Genomic DNA, 23178 nt, shown 5'->3' with positions numbered 1-23178 from the left:
AAATACTGCTAAAAATCCAGGTTAATAAAGAGTGAATTCCAATACTTGTGCCTGCGAGAGCCGGCAGGGGTGGTCTGAATATGTTGAAATAGTTCGGCCTGTCTACCGCCAGGGCGCTATTGTACACCTGGCATATCTGCGATTGCTACGAGTTAATGAATTTTGGCCGGGCGTCTAGGGACTAAAGCCATTCTTATATAACCAGCGGGTAAGTTTTATGTTTATAAAAAAAAAACGATCAAACACGTCAGAGAGAACCTGCGTACACAACCAAAATGACGTATCACTGAAACAGAGTGGTTGTGGACGAGGAAGCTGACGTCGTCTTCCTCGCCCACAACCACAACAAAGCGTATTCATCTTCTGCACGCTAGAAACTAGTTCGCAATTGTTTACGTCGCTTACGACACTAACAACGTAAGACGGAACGACGGTTAATATTATTCTTTAAATTTTTATGGGGCGCGTTCGTAACCTCAAAACAGCGTAAGTCTGGACTGTCATAACCCGAGGACTCCCTGTATAGCAAATATGCAAAGCATACCACAATGGTCATATATCACTATATATGAAAAAGTATGACATTTTGCCTCTAGTAGATATTTAATTTAAAAAGTGTACTTTATTATGTTTGTGCGCTTTAAAAATTTAAAATTTTCTATTATTTGGTTTTTTTATCATTCATTAAAAATTTCTATTTCCCCTTGATATTTTCATATAATATATTTTCTATTTCAAGCATCAGCAAAAGTTCTCTGCAGCACAGATTTAGCGCAGCGATTTACAATATTTTCTAACCTTTCCCTCTGGTTTCTCAATCTCTCAAAAACTTTCAACTTTCATGGGAGGTCATATCATATCCTTTGGCCAGTCCTATGACATTCTAGAAATGTGACTTACACTTTATATTTAAACTAAATTTAATTAAATAAACATGAAAAAAATACCTAACACAAAACATGAATTTTTTCATTCCTTAAAATTCGTGCAATGATCAATGTGAAAAATTTTTTCTTTTTGCCAAAATCTACATCTGCACAGCAAAAAAATTCCCACGTGGGATATTACAAACGTTAATACTGAAAACAAACGAAAATTCATCTCGTACCTTCCTTTTTCTCTTGATTTTGCCCTTGCGTTTCGTAGTCTTCCTTGTTTTACGTTTTTTTGTACCCTTGGTTTTTCTAGTTTTGGCAGCCTTGCCCTTTCTGGTAGTGCTCTTTCTCTTCTTGGCCTTTCCTTTTCTAGTGACTTTTCTCCTCTTTCTCTTTGGTGCTTTTGTGCTACGTCTAGGCTTGGAAAGAGACCTCTTTGTGGACGGCAATGGCCAACTTACAGTGGCACTACCACAGGCAGCCTGAAAAAATAAGAACAGAGTTTATTAACATTTGGAAAATACATTACAACAAAGTTTGAAAACTGAGATAGAAGTAATACTTAGGCATAGAAGGTCCTGTTCCATACCTAACCGCAAGCACACACTTTCCACATCGCAGGTGTTAATGATAGTCTAACCACTCAAAACTAAAAACATCACAAAACCCTTACTAAGTGCATTTCACATCAACAGATCCTGACAAAATATCAAACACTTTCTAAAAAAACAAATTTCGCTTAATGTTAAGACAGTTAACGATTCCCTTAAAAACTCTCGTAAAACAAAATCTTAATAATAATCTTAACACAATATATCAAATAAAACAACTTAATGATACTTTAGTCAATCTTCATTTGCACAGGTAAATGATTAGTAACATCACTGAGAGTCATTGGCATTAAAATATAGCATATCAGTATTTGAAACAAGTAAAATTAATAGGGTAAAGGTGCAAGGCTTATCAGAATATAATTACAGTACTGTACATCCAATCTCAAACTTATGAATACTAATATCCTATGACTTCTAAGATAGACACTTTCACAATCTTACAGGATAGAGAGAGAGAGAGGAAGAAAGAGTTCAGAAATGTGTGTGTGTGTGTTGTAGTAGTTTACATGAGAAAATCTTTATACTTACTGCCACAGCATCTATTACAGCCTCATATTCTTTTTCTTGTTCTTCTGTGATGGTTGGCCTCGCCCTCTGTTTTCGAGAACGTGTTATACGTGCACGGACTCTCTCAGAGGCCCGAGTGCGGGGCAAAAGCCTAACTCTACGAGGCGGCTCCGCAGCCTGACTGTTACTCCGTGTGGGACGCAAAGCAGGGAGAGATGAACTTGGAGCACCATCATCAATAAGATCATGAAGTTCTCCATCTTCAATTTCCACCTGTAGAAAGCGTAATTGTTACTATTAACGTTAACATCACTCTTATAACTATGGCTGGAAAAAAAGGATGCCTAACCAAAGCCCTTTATATAAAATTACACATCATAAAAGTAAATAATAAACAATAAATTCAATGTATTAATATAGAAATTATTATTGCAAAGATTCACCATCAATATACACTACACTCAAGAACACATAAGCTCAAACTTTAAGCATACTGTAGTAGAAAGTTCATTTGAAAAAAACAACATATCAAACTGACCTCAGTGCATTTTGCTGTGCTGTTGACAGCTTGGCAATCAGAACAAAACCATTCATCAATTGGCACTTGTTCAAGAGGTGGGTCAAGGCACTCCAGGTGGTATCCAAGGTCACAACCATCACACAAAAGAAGCCGATCTTCCCGATCACAACGGCCACAAACCTGTTAGGCAAAACCATAGGGAATTAGAGCAAATTATAATTACGGTAAAATGAAAACTTATGTTTATGCTTCTTAATATCCCTTTTACCCCCAAAAGAATGTACTGGTACGTTTCACAAAACCCATCCCTTTACCCCCATGGACGTACCGGTACGTCCTTGCAAAAAAATGCTATAAAAATTATTTTTTTCATATTTTTTATAATTTTTTGAAAAAATTCAGGCATTTTCAAAGAGAATGAGACCAACCTGACCTCTCTATGACAAAAATTAAGGCTGTTAGAGCAATTCAAAAAAAATGTACTGCAAAATGTGCTGGGAAAAAAATAACCCCTTGGGGGTTAAGGGTTGGAAATTTCCAAAGAGCCTGGGGGTAAAAGGGATATTATCTTGACTGCAAAGGTCTTGCCCTTAAAAATTATCATATGCCAGCACATCTGTTGATAGCTGTTTAGCAGTCTTGATGTCTCACGCACACCAATAAGACCATTTAGTATTCTAGTTACAGGCTTATAACCCTGCAAGGGAACACCTATCTATCACCTCTCTCATTCTGTAGGGGGAAATCACTCAAGAATACTTAGCTAGGAACATTTAATAATAGCTCTGCAGTATTTCTACATTCCCTTTTGACATTCATGATGATTTAACATTGAGAATCAGCTGAGAGAAGTGTAGTTAAGAGGGTTAGGATGGTGCAGCAACAGGATTACCGTATATATTTTGGATGTATGGAATTTAGGCTACCTAAAAGCCCAATCAGTGCCCAAGTACTACAGTGGGAAAACCCTACAGTTACACTATATAGTAAAAGTTAAAGGGACAGGTAAGTGGAAATAAAAGAAAGATGAAACGAAGTAAAAGGGCATAGAAGGGCTTAGCTGCGGGACCAAGAAACGCTGCAAAAACCAGTCAGTAATATCTGCAGTACTGTGTATCAAATATCCTGATGGCACTACCACCTTACAGAGCAACTTTTTAATCAGTTGATCTTGCTAAAAACTAATAAACTAGCCTATATGTATCAGGAAATCATCAGTTATTTTGCCATAATAAAATACTTCTAAAAGTAGTTTATTAATCTGCATTTTTGCACTTATTCACAACTCTTTTTATTTATTGAACGCATAGGTTCTTATCTTTAAAACTTTTGAAGTGTACTGTATGCTAATATGAAACACTTGTGTACGCGAGCTATCAAAAATGACCTCTACATATTTGGATAGCCAGCTAATAAACATTGAAAACAGTAATTTTTTAATGTTTGAAATTTGTCTACTGGATTGTTTCCAATAAGCTTTATACGATTTGCAGTTAGTGATGCCATTTTACAGCTTTTTGTCTCAAAACGTGGTCAAATATTGATATCTAACAGCTATGTGTGGTCACGATGACGACTACATTTCCTTGTAAAAAAAAAAAAAGTTTGGTAATGAAACTTTGATAAAACCAAAATTACCATAAATGAAATAAATACAATTAGGAATTTTCTATTAAATCCTTGAATAAATACAGTATGCATAAAAATTTCAAATCGAATGTCCTTCTGCTAAGAGTAAACTCTGAAGGAAATAAGTGTCGCTTGAAAACATAACGAAGCGTTTGAAGAAATTCTATGTGACTTCAACAGCAACACTGCATTTACCCACACTGAGTGTGGTCGAGGCGGCAACGCAGTTTGCAATACCATTCAATTGCTGGGATTAAACTTGAAAATTAATTAGTAAACTTGACGAGTACTTACCTCACAAAATGTTGGATCTTCCTCCTCTTCATCTGGAATGTCTTCTGGTTTGGATTCTTCCACTGGTACTTTTCGGATAACTGGCCCTCCAATGTGTCGACGTACAAATACCATGAAAAATGTTTTTCTGTCTTGTGGACAACTGTTGTTTGTCTGCAAAAGATCAAATATATCATCATCAAATAGTCATAAAATATGTTATGTAGGATTTGAAAGAAACCACCCATCATCATCATCATTATTATTAATGCATAACAGTAGAATGCTAGCAAGTATGCAATGCAATATAGTAATAACTTCGGCTAGTTTTGTTTAAGGTACCAGCCCTAGAAGAAATACTTTAAGCATCTCAATCTTATTAACAGTAATATAGTCAAGACTTTGTACTCTCATCAAAAAGATCTCAGCCTAAAATCTAGAAAAGGTAGGGCAAATAATTCCACAATCAAAAAGGTATAGTAATACTTTCCTCCTTATTACTGTATTGTTAGTGTCTCCAATAACTGATAATTTTTTGTTTGACTGTCTGAAGCTCACTTCCCATATATGTCAGTCATTCTTGAATATTAAATGAAAAAAAATAAAATCCGCACTAAACCAATTTATGCCTTACGTTGACCTGAACATCAAACCATTTGGATAAAAAAGCAAGAAAAAATAAATTTGATCTTAATTCTATTTATGAAATTAGTATATAAGTATACATTCATTATGAAATCATTAGTGCTATACATTTAACATGAACAGAAAATACTACTGTACTTTGTTTTGATTCTCTCAGACATACAGTACATTCCAGGTTCTAGCGTGTAAATTCACTTGTAAAATCAAACAATTGTTTCGTTAATGTTTGTTAATAAGGTGTGCTTAATGCTTATTTTATGACTGTTAAAGAAATAATAAAAGGGTAAACTAAAATATTTAAAATTAATACATGAATTACAATACAGTATTAAAAGAAAAAAAAAAATGCACAGCACTGAGTTGCAAACAAGTTTTCGGTTGTTTCAGTTGGAAGAAGGCCTACCACTACTTAACCACATCAGCTGTTTAATTTTTTTCTTTTTTTGTGGTATTCGTATGTAAGAATTGAGTTTATCCGTTTGTATCTTGGCAATATAGTACAGTAGGCTATATGCTTATTTTAGCGATGTCACCAAAGAAATTTAAAGTTAGTACTTCTGGGAGGCATGGCATTATAATGCAAGACAAATTGGTCATAGAAAGATTTGAAAAGGGTGAAAGGGATAAACACTGCGCATGCTATAGGCTTGGCTCAAACAATGGTACAGTAATCAAAAACCTCTACTACTAATGTGAAGACGTATAATCTACGATGAAATGGAATGCTTCTTAGCCCTTTGGAGAGAACGACAGACACAAGTACAGTACAAATTCCTACAAGCAAATACATATTCAAGAGAGTCAAGTCTTTGTTTGAAGACTTGTGTAAAAAGAAACATTCAAGTAAAAAGAACCTTTAATCTTTCGTGGGTTACGGATGGTTTAATAATTTCAAAAGCCCTATTTTGTGCAATATTAAAAATCAAAGAGAAGCTGCTGCTCATACCATTTAAAGGTTTTAAAGGCCACTCATTAATGGCAGAGGCAAGGGACAGAGACATTGTCCCATCAAGCAGGACAATGCCCTAGAGACTGACCATATATACATGTGGTCAGTGCCCAAGACCCCTCTCCACCCAAGCTAGGACCAAGGAGGGCCATGCAATGGCTGCTAATGACTCAGCAGATAGACCTATAGGCTCTCCCAAACCCCACCTCCTTAGCTCACAAAGATGGTGAGGTTGCAGCGACTAAAGGAGCTAACGAGTTTAAGCGGGCCTCAAACCCCAGTCTGATGATCATCAGTCAGGGACGTTACCATATCTGCCACCACAACCCTGTTGAACGGGGTTCAAGACTTACTCAAGCTTGATAGTTTCTTGTAACGTCTGCACCCTCACCATCCTTGTAAAGTTAGGGATGGGGGGTTTGGGGGAGCCTTATAGATCTACCTGCTGAGTCATCAGTAGCCATTGCCTTCCCAGGTCCTAGCTTGATTAAGAGGGGCTTGGGTGCTGATCATATGTATATATAAAGTCAGTTCCTATGACACTGTGTCCTGCTAGGTAAATGGTAACTGTCCCTTGCCAATGCCATTCATGAGTAACCTTTAAATCTTTCAAAGAAATATTGATGAGCATCAAATTTTCCTAAAACTCATCTTCAATGTTGACGAGATAGAATTGTTTGGGAAGAAAATGTCCGATCATTCATTCATTTGCAAGGAAGAGAAAACTATGGCAGGGGAACAGAAAGTCAAAGACATATTGACATTAATGTTATGGGGTAATGATACTGGTAATTCCAAGCTAAAGCTCCTGTTATTGCACCAAGCCCTTACTAACTGGGACCTCAAAAACATCTTGAAGTCCACTCTTCTCGTGATGTGGATGGCTAATCCGAAGGCACGAGTAACCAGTAAGGAGTATTGCAAGGTAAAGAAACTTCCTTTCAATGTTATGTTGATCCTTGACAAGAGCCTCAGACATCCCACACATCTGAACAAGAGGCACATATTTGGAAGTAGTTTTCTTGCCACCCAATACCACCTCTCTTATACAACCCATGGTGATCTTAAAGCGGTACTATTTATGGTGTACCTTACACAAGACAGCTGATGCTACTTAAAACAGAAAAGGGGATAAATATTCTGGGTTTTGGGAGGGATACAATATTTATAGGGCTGAAGTGACTAAATTTGCAAAGAACAGTGTGCGGAAAAAAACTTTCCCCTAAATTCGTGCGTGACTTTAAGAGCCAGTTATGGACAATTCGACTTGCTAACGAGCTCGAGACGTAGTTGGAAGAAGAAGAATTTGAATATTTGATCAAGGATCACAGGCAAACAACGTCAAATGAAGAATTGTTGGAGTGAGAGGAGAACAACAGAAAACTGAAGAGAGTTTTCAAGTCCAGAACCAAGAAATTCCATTGCTCAAAACATTTCAATGAGTATTTTTTAATTTACCAAAGTTTTTGTCAATCTTCAAGCCCCACTTTCCTCCAGCTGAATATTCTTCAAAACTTACTACTGATGTTAAAGATTTATTCCTGCCTACTAGGACAATTTATGACAATAAACAAAGGAACATCAGAGAGAGAGAGAGAGAGAGAGAGAGAGAGAGAGAGAGAGAGAGAGAGAGAGAGATTTCCTCTCTAAGTTTATTACATGTAGGGCATGTATAAATAACTTTGTAGGGATTAAATCCAATGAACGTCAAAAAATCCAGAGTCTGGTCTCTTGGGACAATGGTCTTGAAATGACTCAGGAAAATGTCATAACACGGCGCAAGAGCACAACCGGTGTGAACTTTTTCAGGGTGTTTCTATGAAATCTACTAGTTTATGATAAGATAGCATCTCCTTCATTTCTGCCGTTGTCGTATCTATGTCGTCCTCGCCGCTAGATAACTGTTCCCGAACGATGTCTAGTCGCATGCCCTCCAACTTCTTTAGGTCGTAACATCCTCGTGGTACTCCTAGAGAAGTTCATTAATGTAGTCATCATCGACGACCAATCCCACGGACCTCCTACGTGAAACGATTTCCTCAACCTCAGGTTGCAGAACAAGTTCGGGATCATCAAGGGTTTTGGCTTTGCCTTCAGCTAGGCCTACGACGAATACTTCAAAGTTTCATGCGGAGACGGCACCAAGCTACAGCTCCTTCCACGAAGAGTTCAAGGAAAGCCTCGAAACCACCTGCCAACCTTGATCGACGTGTCCGAGGCATATCACAATATCGAAATGCTCCTTCCAAAATTCACGAAGGGTAAGGTTTGTGCTGTCAGTAATTTGGAAAAATCTCTTGAAGAGATGTTTTGTATGGGGCTTCTTGAAATTAGAAATCACGTGCTGTTCCTTGGGCTGGAGGAGAGGGGTGGGGTTAAGTGGATAGAAAAAACCTTGATAAAAGAACATTCAAGGAGGATATCATCCTTGAGGCCAGGAGGGTAAGCACCAGCAGACATCATTTCAGAGGGTGGTGGTTCTCTTCTAGATAACTTTTTAACAGTCTGACAGAAACAGCTTTATCCACTCAGGAAACATTGTCTCGTTGCCCAGGCTTTCACATTAGCCCTCCACATCACCAGAAGCGTCTTGTGGGCTTTGAAGGCTAGAGGACTCTCCGAATGGTATACCAATAGGGGCTTGACTTTACAATCCCCACTGGCACTGGCACAGAGTGCAAGGGTAAGCCTATCCTTCATAGGCTTATGCCCGGGCAGCTTCTCTTCCGCCCTGATATAGGTCAGACGAGGCATTTTTTTTCAGAAGAGCCAAGTTTTGCCACAGTTAAAGACTTGCTGGGGAATGTACCTTTCCTGGAGAGTTAGCTCCTCCATTTCTTGAGGTCTTCAGCCGCTTTCGTGTCTGAGCTGGCGGCCTCCCCATGCCACATCACAGAATGAACGCATCCATCTCTTGAATCTCTCAAAGCATCCACTTGAAGTCTTGAACTCTGGGGGTGCCTGTTGCAATGTCCCTTTTCCTGCATTGTCTTCGGCCTGAGCATGCACAAGATTACTGAGAAAATGGTGCTAGCCTTGTGGCAGATTATAGTCTCGGTGATTGTCTCTCCAACAATTGCCTTGTCCTTAATCCAGAGGAGGGGAAGTCTCCATTTCATCATGGATGTGGCTCCTCTTACTTGAAAGGACAGTTCTCGCCCTTAGAAGGTGTTGCTATTTGATGGCTTCCTTTTGCTTGATTAAGGTGCCTATCGTCGACGGATTTTAGCTACACTCCTTAAAAATCACACTTAGCTGCATGCCACCCTCATTCACTTCTTGATTATCTCCAGCTTCATCCCCATAAAAAGCATCTTATTCTTCTTTCCTTGAACATCAGCAACATTCTTTGGACCCATGGCTATAGAATTACGGGTTGAATAAAACTATAAGAAAACTATAAGTACGAAATCGGAATCAGCAACACAAAGTCAATCTGAATGATAGCATTGCCGAAACGAAATGATCGATGGATGCCGATACGTCGATGTATGATGGGAAAGATGCTGACCAATAGAAGAGCAGGATTTAGTATGGAGATGACCAATGGGAGGGCAGGACAATGGCGGCGAGTTTAAAGTTGTGCGGTGCACGAATTTTTTAATTATTTTTCGACGGCTGGGCAAATTTTGTTTCATATCCTTATATTTTTTTCGTAATATGAGCCAAAAAAAAATCTTTGTCTTTTCTTATACAGACACTTTTGTATCATAAGGTATTACTGATTTAGCATTTTACTTTAACTTCAACACATACGGTACAAAAGGTGGACACTACTCCCAAGCTTATTTTATGCTACAATACAGTATAGGCAAATCTTGAACTTTCCCTTTAAGCAAAACTTTTCAATATCAGGATTTCCATTTTCTCCAAATGAAATTAACTTTCAAGACGTGGGTTTACTACTACCTTCAAAGTTGAGTCTCACTTTTTCTTTCCCCATTCTTTTCCTTTTATCAAATAAGGCCCAGTCAAGATATGGAAAAAAAGTTGAACATTCTACACCAGAATGAATCTACATTTTTAAAAAAATCAAGACTTGCCATACTGATTACCATATAAACATTTTATTTTACGTTGAAATTATTATCAGGAAAAAGCATGAATATGAACATCCATCAACATCTTTGCATATACTCAGAAAGTCCTTAACTTACAAACACAAATCCAACTGAAATAAATCTCAGATATTGTATCAAAAGTTTGTATACTGTAATATGACAATTACTGTAGTAAAATAATATATTCAATACAGTCAGCAAAACGACATTTGTAATAACCTGATATTTATTTTATATGAAACGAGACTATTTGTTGACGTTTGTAGCTGGAAAGTGTAGGCATGGGAGCCAGGTTAGGACTACCATACACCAAAAATTAACAAAATTCGACTTACAGTCTCTTGGAATCCTATAGGTTTGTAAGTTGAGGACCTTCGGTAAAGCTAGATTTACCAAATAAATAAGAGACCTTACCTTAGACCATTCCAGAATACATTCCAGACAAAACGAGTGATCACAAGTCTCGGGTGATCCAATGTCGCCCTTCATTCGACCTAAACATATAGGACAAGGGTCTCCGGTACTTTCCACAACAGTACTGTCGTCAGACTCGGAACCACTTTCTATCCTGGCCACCCGGCGGGAGCTTCGAGTACTTGTCGGTTGCATCTCGTCCTCTGTGTCCTCCTCCTCAGAGTCTGTCACTGTAAACATCAAATAGTAAATTAAAATCAAAGACATTAATAAATATTAGTGACAAATGAGTTCAAGTTCTCATTTAGCAATTATAACCTAATCCTCTTTGCCAACAGTTCCATCTGTAGTTTAAAAATAATACTTCACTTAACATTTCAACAAGGTTACAGACTCCAGAAACTAACTTGGTTTTATATATTCAAGCATATACATATACAAACATATCTAAATACTGTAAAGAGAAAATTTGTTCAAGATATAAAATTTTCCATATTTTATAATATGAATACAACTAAAGACTGGCAAGGCTTCTTTAGGTTATTTCCATAACCTGTTAGGGACAATCACACAAAAAAAGCGCCACATAGTTCAACGATCTTACCTTCACTCTCCTCATCTTCCTCCCCGTCGTCACTGTCACCACTTTCCTCATCTTCACTATTGTTGCCTTCCTTTTCTTCTCCATCATTTACTGCTTCATCACCATCCTCCTCCTCCTCCCCCTCCTCATCACTCTCATCAGTTTCATAACTTCCATCAGACTCTGCATCAGTGTCAGACTCTTCCTCTGAATCAGAATCTATAGAACGCTTGCGTTTGGTCGACGACTTTGAGGTACCAACATCTTCATCATCCGAGTCCTCGTCACGGCCATCTCTTCTACTCTCTTCCCTCAACATTTCAAAATCCTGAAATAAGAAACAATACTGTATACAGTAATTCAAAACCTTGAAATATACAAGTTCTCAGAACCTTAAAGATACTCGAGAGCTATTCTGATTAAAATTACTGGAGCAAGACTAAATCACTGACAACAAGACTTATCCCACCTTGATCTCACCCCAGCTAATAGTCATAAACAGGTCCTCGGATTACAACGGTCTAAAGTAATGACAAATTGTCGTTACGAGCGGGCCCCCCCAAGGTACTTAAAAAAAAAAAATACCCGTAACTCAATTTCAAATTACGTTTGGTTCGATGATACGACGAACCACTTGCCAACGCGGATTTATGCATTATGTGTCACTTTAACATTAATTCACTATCTCTGTTCCTGATAAGCATTTGGGATTTTGGTGCTGCGCTTTTTTTTTTTGGACCTTTTCGTACTTATTTCTTTACATTATGTCTGGAAGCGTAAGGGAACTTCTGATGGCAGCGGGGAGGCCAACCAAAGGAATAAAGGTAAAGAAATGTTAAAATGTTATTTTTATTAATAAAATAAATTTTTGAATATACTTACCCGATAATCATGTAGCTGTCAACTCCGTTGCCCGACAGAATTCTATGGAGGGATACGCCAGCTATCACAATACTAGAAGGGGGTGTACTTACCAGCGCCACCTGTGGCCAGGTACTCAATCATTTGTTGTTGACACCTCCTCAATTATTCCTCGGTCCACTGGTTCTCTCTGGGGAGGAAAGGGAGGGTCGATTAAATCATGATTATCGGGTAAGTATATTCAAAAATTTATTTTATTAATAAAAATAACATTTTTCAATATTAAACTTACCCGATAATCATGTAGCTGATTCACACCCAGGGAGGTGGGTGAAAACCAGTGTACAAGATTAAAGGATAGCTAAGTATCCCATATTTCATATAACAGTTATCTCAAATAACAATGAAATAATAAGTACCTGGTAAGGAAGTCGAATAGAACCGTTACTCTGCCTCTTTATTTAAAGTTCGTCTTCCTTACTGAGCGCAGCGTTCCTCTTGGAGGCTGAATCAACCCAAAGGTGCCAAAGTACACGGGGTTGCAACCCCTACTAAAGGACCTCTACCAAACATTTAACCCAGGCGCTTCTCAAGAATGAATAGACCACCCGCCAAATCCAAGGATGCGGAAGGCTTCTTAGCCTACCGTAACAACCATAAAAAACAACAATAAAAGTATTCAAGAGAAAGGTTAAAAAAAAGGTTATGGGATTAAGGGAATGTAGTGGCTGAGCCCTCACCTACTACTGCACTCGCTGCTACGAATGGTCCCAGGGTGTAGCAGTTCTCGTAAAGAGACTGGACATCTTTCAGATAAAATGATGCAAACACTGACTTGCTCCTCCAATAGGTTGCATCCATTATGCTCTGCAGAGAACGGTTTTTATTGAAGGCCAACGAAGTAGCTACAGCTCTTACTTCGTGGGTCCTTACCTTCAGCAATGCAAGGTCTTCCTCCTTTAGGTGAGAATGTGCTTCTCTGATCAGAAGCCTTATATAGTACGAAAGCCCATTCTTGGACATGGGTCTCGAGGGTTTCTTGATGGCACACCATAAAGCTTCTGACTGTCCTCGAATAGGTTTAGACCTCTTCAGATAATATTTGAGAGCTCTGACAGGGCAAAGAACTCTCTCTAGTTCGTTACCTACCATGTTGGAGAGGCTAGGTATTTCGAACGATCTAGGCCAAGGACGTGAAGGAAGTTCGTTCTTTGCTAGGAATCCAAGCTGAAAAGAACATGTTGCAGATTCGGTTGTAAAACCAATGTTCTTGCTGAAGGCATGAACCTCACTGACTCTCTTAGCTGTTGCAAGGCAAACGAGAAAAGCAGTCTTGAGGGTAAGATCCTTGAAGGAAGCTGACTGGAGAGGTTCGAACCTAGATGTCATAAGGAACCTTAAGACTACGTCTAGATTCCAGCCTGGAGTGGAAAGACGACGTTCTTTAGACGTCTCAAAAGACTTGAGAATGTCTTGAAGGTCCTTGTTGGAAGACAGGTCCAAACCTCTGTGACGGAGAACTGAGGCCAACATGCTCCTATATCCTTTAATCGTAGGTGTAGAAAGGGATCTCTCATTCCTAAGATGTAGAAGGAAGTCAGCTATTTGGATCACAGAGGTATTGGTAGAGGATATTGAATTGGCTCTACACCAGCTTCGGAAGACCTCCCATTTAGACTGGTAGACTCTACGAGTGGAAACTCTTCTAGCTCTGGCAATCGCACTGGCTGCCTCCTTCGAAAAGCCTCTAGCTCTAGCGAATCTTTCGACAGTCTGAAGGCAGTCAGCCGAAGAGCGTGGAGGTTTGGGTGCAACCTGTCTACGTGTGGTTGACGTAGAAGGTCCACTCTTAGAGGTAGAGTCCTGGGGAAGTCGACTAGCCATTGCAGTACCTCTGTGTACCATTCTCTTGCAGGCCAAAGGGGAGCAACCAGCGTCAGCCGTGTCCCTTCGTGCGAGACAAATTTCTGCAGAACTTTGTTTATTATCTTGAACGGAGGGAATGCGTACAGGTCGAGATGGGACCAGTTCAGAAGAAAAGCATCCACATGAACCGCTGCAGGGTCTGGAACAGGGGAACAATAAAGCGGAAGTCTCTTGGTTATGGAGGTGGCAAACAGATCTATGGTAGGTTGACCCCACAAGGTCCAAAGTCTGTTGCACACACTCTTGTGGAGGGTCCATTCCGTGGGAATGACCTGATTCCTTCTGCTGAGGCGATCCGCTGAAACATTCATATCGCCCTGGATGAACCTCGTGACCAGAGTGAGGTTTAGACCTCTTGACCAAATGAGGAGGTCCCTTGCGATCTCGTAAAGGCTCCTCGAATGGGTCCCTCCTTGCTTGGAGATGTAAGCCAAGGCTGTGGTGTTGTCTGAATTCACCTCCACCACTTTGCCTAGCAGGAGGGACTTGAAGTTCAACAGGGCTAAATGAACTGCTAACAGTTCCTTGCAGTTGATGTGGAGTAATCCTTGTTCCTTGTTCCATACTCCTGAGCATTCCCGTCCGTCCAAGGTCGCACCCCAGCCCGAGTCCGATGCATCTGAGAAGAGATGAAGATTGGGGGTCTGGATGGCCAATGATAGACCCTCCTTGAGAAGGAGATTGTGCTTCCACCACAGGAGAGTGGTCTTCATCTCTTGGTTGATAGGGATAGAGACTGCTTCTAGAGTCGAGCCCTTGTCCCAATGAGCAGCAAGATGGAATTGAAGAGGGCGGAGGTGGAGTCTTCCTAGCTCGACAAACAGGGCCAGTGATGAGAGGGTCCCTGTGAGACTCATCCACTGTCTCACTGAGCAATTGCTCCTCTTCAGCATGCTCATGATGCACTCTAGGGCTTGGTTTATCCTGGGGGCCGATGGAAAAGCCCGAAAATCCTGACTCTGAATCTCCATTCCCAGGTACACAATGGATTGGGAGGGAATGAGTTGAGATTTCTCTATATTGACTAATAGACCTAGGTCTCTGATTAAGTCTAAAGTCCAATTGAGGTTCTCCAGACAACGACGACTCGTGGAGGCTCTCAACAGCCAGTCGTCTAGGTAGAGGGAGGCTCTGATGTTCGATAAGTGTAGGAATTTCGCTACATTCCTCATCAGAAGAGTAAAGACCATAGGAGCTGTGCTTAGGCCAAAACACAGGGCTTGGAACTGATAGACAACCTTTCCGAAAACGAATCTCAGGAAAGGTTGGGAGTCTGGATGAATGGGAACGTGAAAGTATGCATCTTTCAAGTCCAACGAGACCATCCAGTCCTCCTGTCTGACCGCTGCTAAGACCGACTTGGTCGTCTCCATCGTGAACGTCTGCTTGGTGACATACTCGTTGAGAGAGCTGACGTCCAGCACCGGTCTCCAACCTCCTGTCTTCTTGGCCACAAGAAAGAGACGGTTGTAGAAGCCCGGGGATTGATGGTCCCGGACTATAACCACTGCCTTCTTCTGCACAAGTAGCGACACCTCCTGTTGCAATGCTAGCCTCTTGTCCTCTTCTTTGTAGTTGGGAGAGAGGTTGATGGGCGATGTGGTCAGAGGTGGTTTGAGGCAGAATGGAATCCTGTAACCGTACCTCAGCCAACTGACAGACTGTGCGTCTGCACCTCTCTTCTCCCAGGCTCGCCAGAAGATCTTGAGTCTGGCTCCTACTGTTGTCTGGAGAAACTGAGAGTCAGTTCTTTCCCTTAGATGTCCTGGATCCTTTCCTAGACTTGCTCCTGTGAGAGTCTGGGCGGGAGCTTCCTCGGCTGGGGGCTCTACCACGAAAGGGCGGTATGAACCTCGTAGCCGGGGTATCAGCCACTGGGGAGCGATAAGTCTTGGGGACTGAGGTGGCAACCTTAGACTTACGAGCCGATGAGGCTACAAGATCGTGCGTGTCCTTTTGTATCAGGGCAGCAGACAAGTCCTTAACTAGCTCCTCGGGAAAGAGGAACTTTGAGAGAGGAGCAAAAAGGAGTTGTGACCGTTGGCAAGGTGTAATGCTGGCGGAAAGGAAGGTACACAGTTGTTCCCTTTTCTTCAACACCCCTGATACAAATAACGACGCTAGCTCACCCGATCCATCTCTGATGGCCTTATCCATGCAGGACATTAATAGCATGGCAGAATCTTTGTCCGCAGGAGAGGTTTTCTTGCTGAGGGCCCCCAGGCACCAGTCGAGAAAGTTGAACATTTCAAATGCTCTGAACAACCCTTTCAGTAAATGATCCAGGTCTGAGAAGGTCCAACAAACCTTCGAGCGTCTCATAGCAGTTCTCCGAGGCGAGTCCACCAGACTTGAGAAGTCAGCCTGGGCAGAGGCAGGTACTCCTAAGCCTGGTGCTTCCCCTGTGGCATACCAAACGCTACCTTTCGAAGCAAGCTTCGTTGGAGGGAACATGAAGGAAGTCTTGCCAAGGTGTTGTTTAGACTGCAGCCACTCCCCTAAGATCCTTAAAGCCCTCTTGGAGGATCTAGCTAGGACAAGCTTAGTATAGTTGGACTTAGCTTGTTGTACGCCCAGCGAAAACTCAGATGGTGGAGAGCGGGGAATAGCAGAGACGAAGTGGTCTGGGTAAATCTCCCTGAGTAGAGCCAAGACCTTACGAAAATCAATCGACAGTGGAGAAAGCTTAGATTCGTCCACGTCTGATGAGGGATCAAGGTGTGCCTCCTCATCATCCGACACCTCATCAGCAGAGGGTAGCGAAGCGATCGGACCAGAATGCTGAACCGCAGAGTCAGAACGGTTAGGAACAAAAACAGTGGTTTCCTCTTCCAGTAACTGTTGAGGGAAAACCTGAGGCTCAGACTGCAAAGGCTGAACAACAGACGAAGCAGAAGGCAGGCGCATGGGTGAAGGAGGTTGACTCCTAGCAAGAGAGGTTGAACCCAAGGATTGCACAAGCTGAGCGGAGGACGGAGGCGGAGTAGTCCGTTCCTGTTCCTGTGAGATGAGCGGAGCATGATGAGGTTGAGGCTGCGCAGAACAAGGTAAAGTTCTCGCAAGCTGAGGCTCCTGAGGCGCAAGTCCAGGGTGTAGAGGAGCTTGCCTTGAGGAGGGTTGAGCTCGCTGCAGCGATGGCTGAGCAGACAGACTCACGGAGGGGAGAGGTTGTTGTACCCCAACCGAGAGTTGCACCACTGGTGGAGCAGCAAGGGGAGGCGGAGGAAGAGTGGAATAACTCTCCTGATCCCAAAGCAAGGGTTGCCTTAAAGAAGGCTGAGGCTGAACACCACTGGGAACAGCGAACTCCGAAAGTGGCTCAACATCGTACGCCTGGCAGATGGTGCTGCGACCAGGCGGAGCAAGTGCAGGCGGGGCGAGCACAGGCGGAGCGAGAACAGGCGGAGGGAGTGTAGGCGGAGGAGGAGGTGCAACACTCTCAGCCCGACACTCACGCATCAAGTCCGAAAGCTGAGCTTGCATGGACTGAAGCAGGGTCCACTTGGGATCGGCAGAAACGATAACAGACTGAGGTAAAGTCTTAACAGTCGGGCTCTGTTTTGGCAGAACCTTACTCCTCTTGGGCGGAGTACAGTCGACAGATGACTGAGGCGAGTCAGAGCTGAGCCAATGACTGCAACCTGGCTGAGCACTCGCGGACTGGACTCTACGTTTTAGCGGTCTCGAGACCTGAGACCAACGTTTCTTCCCTGCTAGTTGATCAGCGGACGAGAATAAGACGGGCTCAATCGTCTGCAGGTGGGAGTGACGGTCTAAGGAAGACACGCCCGCAACCACCGAGGATAGTTCTGTGCGCCTAACAAGGCCTGTCGAACCCTTAAGCCCTTCGACATTGCTTCTCCCCTGGGCATGGGAGCTTGCAAGAGGTCCCGGACTGGGAGGACGACTGGCTCGCACAGAAAAATCCTCACGCACCACACTGGCACCACTAGCACTTGGCACTGCACCGACACTAGCACTCGTCACAGCACTGGCACTAATTCCACCCACTGCACTCTTGACCTTCAGTTCTTTAACTTCGGCCATCAGAGACTTATGGTCACTTACCACTGATTCTACTTTATCGCCTAAAGCCTGAATAGCACGCAAAACAACTGACATATCAGGCGGAGGGCACACAGTAGGTTCGGGGGTAGCCACTACAGGGGTAGGAAAAGGTAGGGGATCATGAGGTGAGGAAAACATAGAAGAGTGAGAAGAACTTCTCCTAACTCTACCTCTCTCTAACTTAGATGAATATTTTAAAAGACGGACAAATTCCAATCCCGAAAGTCCGGCGCATTCCTCACATCGATTTTCTAATAGACAGGGCCTGTCCCTACAGTCAGAACAAGCGGTGTGAGGATCTACCGAGGCCTTCGGAATACGCCTATTGCAAGACCTACATCGTCTATGGGAGGGGGCTTGCGAAACGTCAGACATCTTGTTTCAAAGAGTTAGCCAAAGGGTGATCCAAAAACAAGCAAAATTCGTTAACCGTTATATCAGTATTATATAAAAGCTATCTAGCTAATATAAGAAGGATTCCAGTAAAGCGACAGCCGTTAATCTGAGAGAATACTTCACCAAATATCCGTGAATAAACTCGAAGACCATAAGCGTATCCCAGAACGTCTAGCCGGAAGCACGACAGAGGAATAATTGAGGAGGTGTCAACAACAAATGATTGAGTACCTGGCCACAGGTGGCGCTGGTAAGTACACCCCCTTCTAGTATTGTGATAGCTGGCGTATCCCTCCATAGAATTCTGTCGGGCAACGGAGTTGACAGCTACATGATTATCGGGTAAGTTTAATATTGAAAATGTATTACTCACTGTCTACTATTATGGTAGGTGTTGATACACTACTGTATTGTATAGGGGAGTAATTTATGAATGGCAAGGGATTCTTCTCACTTTTCTAAAGTATATTATAAATACAGTACAGTATGCATGTATATATATTATATTGTGTATATAAATCCAATTTCCGACAAAATCAACTTCCGACGCATTGAAAGAACAAATTTCGTTTGTAATCCGAAAACCTCCTGCATCTGAAATTTCCTACATAAGACTTATTATAGAATAGGCTGAGAAAGACAATTTATACTTTATATTACCTAAAGGGGACTGAATAACTAGCAACTAAGTGTCACTGGGAGCATGATAAGGTCAAACATATGTTTCCATGGAATACCAACAAATAATACACAAATCAACTTTATGAGGGGAAAATAAAAAGCTGATAATTTGAATCAGAATCCCACAAGAACTGTACACTTTGCCATATTGTCATACTGCTCTTTCGCTCACCTACTGTACATTGCTCCATTTATGCCTTCTCCTATTCATTTATTTCTTTTTTATTACCGATAACAGCAGAATCTTGTTATTCTACTTTATTAGATGCTGACATACTCATTGAATCTAGGGCAATGAATTGCAATAGTTTTTGAAATGGCAATCAAAACGGCTATCTTTTGCATTTCAATGTCACATTTCTCTACTTACATTGTCAGAAATTTCAACACTACACATTTCAACCATCATGAAGCCACACGAGTAGTAAGTAAATTTCTTATAGATACTGCCGACATATTATCAGGCTTCATTTCTTTGCCGTATAAATCTTTAATCCTTGCCCGGTTTCGGCATTTATCATAACACGGATGGCTAGAGGAGGTTGATATGACTTACCCCTCGCGTTTGGCCCCTAATTGACCTAGAGACTCAGGACAAATACGAGTGTTAGGCATCACGAGATAAAGCGATTGGTACTCAGTGACCTCTAAGGTCAGGTCAAGGGTCAGATTTGCGCACCTATTTTTTTACCATTTATAACTAATCAAGATACTGGGATGGAGTTTGCCTTAAATTGTACAGTTACCTGCAGCCTCCAAATAACACTTCTCCTTGATACCTAAATGGAATAGGAATAACTAATGCAGATCAGCGGAAGTTCTTGCTTTCCCTATGACACTCCACCTTCAGTGGAAACTTCAGCAAAGAAAATTTGAAAGACCTTGCCCTATAACCCACACTTGAAACTTCTGAGGCAAAATATGACAAGTCCATTGTTCAATTTGCTTATCTCTGTATATCCAAACTACAGTACCGTATACTTCCGCACATAAGATGACCTCTACATAAGATGTCAGAAATTTGGACAAATTTTAAATGGTTCATCTTATATTAGTAGTATAAGTTGACTGCTATGTTATGAAACCATCATTGCATAGTTCTATAGGTTAGCCTTTGTATCATTAACATTATTACAAATGCTCTTTTACTTACAGTACAGTATCCCTATAAATTCAAAAGAAATAAAAAAAACTTCTATATTAAATTTTTTGCCCCACGTTCCCTAACGAGACCATTGCTTTGATTAGGTTTAGTCTCCAATCTCATTTAACAACCAAACACATTAAACATCCAAAGTGATACCTAATTATAAAATAATTGCTTTTAGCAAACAGTATGAGAACTGTGTTAATCTATAACATAGTTAATTCTGCAATATTAACTATATGTTTTTAATAAGTTTCAAAATTATACAGTATTAGGAATACTTTGTTATTTATATGTGCGTATAACCTCGATAGTGGAAGCTTCAATCAGCTGACTGTGTTCACATTTTCTAAGCCGGCTTTGCATAGATCAAAAGGTGATTTCGTTCATAAAGACTCATTCCTCAAATTGACTATTTATTATGATGATATGCAATAATATATAAGGTAAAAATTATTTCATTACATTTATCATCAATTTACTTCATAAAAACCACTTTGAATTCATTGTTTAAGCTTCAGAAGGGTAGTATATGACAACTCCCAATTTGCAGGGGTGAAATGATATTTTCATGATAAAATAAATTTTTGAACATACTTACCTGGTAGTTATATTTATAGCTTTAGTCCCCGACGTCATGGCAGAATTTCAAAACCCGTGGCAATCGCCAATTGGGTAGCCAGGTGTACCATTGGTGCGCCCTCTACCCAGGTACCTGGAACCATTCCAACTATTCTTCAGATCTTCCATGCCCTTAGTCTCTAGAGGGGAGGAGGGTGGGAATTGAATTATATATAACTACCAGGTAAGTACAGTATGTTCAAAAATTTATTTTACTATGAAAATATAATTTTTAAACTCTGACTTACCTGGTAGTTATATATATAGCTGATTGACACCTTTGGTGGAAGGTCAGAGACAGCCAACATCATTGGAATTTACCTAAGAGTTAATAAACAAACTTAAGGGTTCGTACCTGTTAAGGAAGCTGACTTCAATGATTTCCCGCCTCATTATGTCCGCTTTCCTTAAGAGATCCAGCGATCCACCCAGGGGGCTGAAGACCTCTAGGAGCTGTCAAACCGGTGTATAACCTCCATGTGACAGGACCTCCTCCAATACCCTTGTTTCGGGCGCTCTCAAGGAACAAACTGACCACCTGACTGCAAATCAATGTTTGTGGAAGACTGCGTCCAGTCTCCAAACAACCATAAAAAAACTAACAGTTCCAAGAGAAGTAAACGGGATTAGGTTATGGGATTGTAGTGGTAGATCCTTCTCCCACTACTGCACTCGCTGCTACGAATGGTCCCTGAGTGTAGAAGTCCTCGTAAAGAGTCTGTACTTGCTTCAAATAGTGTGAGGCAAACACTGATTTGCTCCTCCAGAATGTCGTGTCCATGATACTTTGCAAGGACCCATTCTGTTTGAAGGCTACAGAGGTTGCTAATGATCTAACTTCACATGCTATGACCTTCAGAAGATTGAGATCCGCCTCACTACAAAGTGAATGAGCTTCCCTTATTAAATGTCTGATGAAGAAGGATAGAGCCTTCTTTGACATTAGTAGAGAAGACTTTTTGACTGAGCACCACAGTGCTTCCGACTTACCACGTAAATCCTTCGTTCTCTCCAGGTAAAACTTCAGGGCTCTTACCGGACACAGGACCTTCTCTAATTCCTCTCCAACCAAATCCGCAAGGTTCGGAATCTCAAAAGCCTTGGGCTAAGGTTGTGAAGGGCGTTCGTTCTTTGCTAGAAACCCCAGTTGTAAGGAGCAGAAAGCCTTGTTATGTCTAAAGCCTACAGCTTTGCTGAAGGCATGAATTTCACTTCAGGACTATATCTAGATTCCAAGCCTGTGGGTCCTGATGACCTTCCTTAGTGGTATCGAAGGATCTGAAAAGGTCCTGGAGATCTTTATTATCAGACAAGTCCAAATTTCTATGTCTGAAGACAGCTACTAACATACTTCTGTACCCCTTAATGGTTGAGGTCGAAAACTTACGCCTCCTTTAAAGGTACAAAAGGAAGTCAGCTATCTGAGTCACAGAGGTACTGGAAGAGGAAAAAGACTTGTCTCTGCACCATTCTCTAAAAACCTCCCACTTGGATTGGTAAACCTTGATGGTGAAAGCTCTCCTTGCTCTCACAATCGCACTAGCTGCTTCCTTTGAAAAACCTCTAGCTCGTGAGTTTTTCGATAGTCTGAATGCAGTTAGATGTAGAGCTTGGAGGTTAAGGTGATACCTTTCCAAGTGTGGTTGTTTGAGTAGCTCTATTCTCATAGGGAGACTTCTCAGTGTGTCCACCATCCTCTCTTGTCGGCCAAAAGGGGACCACTAGCATCATTCTGGTGCCCTCGTGCGACACAAATTTCTGATTCACCTTGTGTACTATTTTGAATGGCGGAAAAGCGTACACATCTAGGTGAGACCAGTTCATGAGGAATGCGTCTATGTGAATTGATTCGGGATCTGGCACTGGAGAACAGTAAGTCTCCAGTCTCTTCGTTTTCGCTGTGGCAAACAGGTCTATGCAAGGACGACCCCACGTCTGCCGCAGGCTCTTGCAGACCTGGTGAGAAAGCGTCCATTCTGTTGACAAGACTTGACTCTTTCTGCTCAGACTGTCTGCCATCACATTTCTTTCCCCTTCAGTAAAGGAGCTCTCTCAACATCTCGTAAAGAGACCTCGAGTGGGTTCCACCTTGCTTACCTATGTAGGCCACCGCCGTAGTGTTGTCTGAGGTGATCTGCACCACCCTGTTCAGAACTGAATTTTCGAACCCTTTGAGAGCTAAGACTGCCAACAGCTCCTTCTGATTTGAATGGAGGGTCTCCTGTTCTTTTGTCCAGGAACCCGAGATTTCCAACTTTTCCAGTGTTGCTCCCCACCCCGAGTCCGATGCGTCGGAGCACAACACTTGCTCTAGAGAAAGACCCTCTTGGAGCTTGACGGGGTCGTTCCACCACCGAAGACATTGCTTCATGGGCTCTGAAATGGGAACACACTTCGTCTCCAGTTCT

At 41.6% G+C, this 23178-nt stretch overlaps 1 protein-coding gene across 2 annotated transcripts in view; it reads right to left on the bottom strand.

The window, feature by feature from the left end:
- Positions 1 to 23178, bottom strand: part of LOC137616655 (PHD and RING finger domain-containing protein 1-like) — a 163528-nt gene that overhangs the window by 129498 nt on the left and 10852 nt on the right. For both annotated transcript variants that reach the window (XM_068346579.1, XM_068346580.1), the window contains exons 2-7: positions 11092 to 11398; positions 10488 to 10717; positions 4440 to 4592; positions 2535 to 2696; positions 2018 to 2269; positions 1109 to 1357 (exon numbers count right to left, since the gene is read on the bottom strand). In XM_068346579.1, coding sequence (XP_068202680.1) covers positions 1109 to 1357; positions 2018 to 2269; positions 2535 to 2696; positions 4440 to 4592; positions 10488 to 10717; positions 11092 to 11389 — 1344 coding nt within the window. In that variant the 5' untranslated portion in view covers positions 11390 to 11398. The remainder of the gene's footprint in view (positions 1 to 1108; positions 1358 to 2017; positions 2270 to 2534; positions 2697 to 4439; positions 4593 to 10487; positions 10718 to 11091; positions 11399 to 23178) is intronic.

The sequence above is a fragment of the Palaemon carinicauda genome, chromosome 22 (assembly GCF_036898095.1).
Source record: "Palaemon carinicauda isolate YSFRI2023 chromosome 22, ASM3689809v2, whole genome shotgun sequence".
NCBI classification, from domain to species: domain Eukaryota; kingdom Metazoa; phylum Arthropoda; class Malacostraca; order Decapoda; family Palaemonidae; genus Palaemon; species Palaemon carinicauda.
The sequence above is the reverse complement of the archived record's forward strand: the minus strand, read 5'-3'. Positions and strand labels throughout refer to the sequence as shown.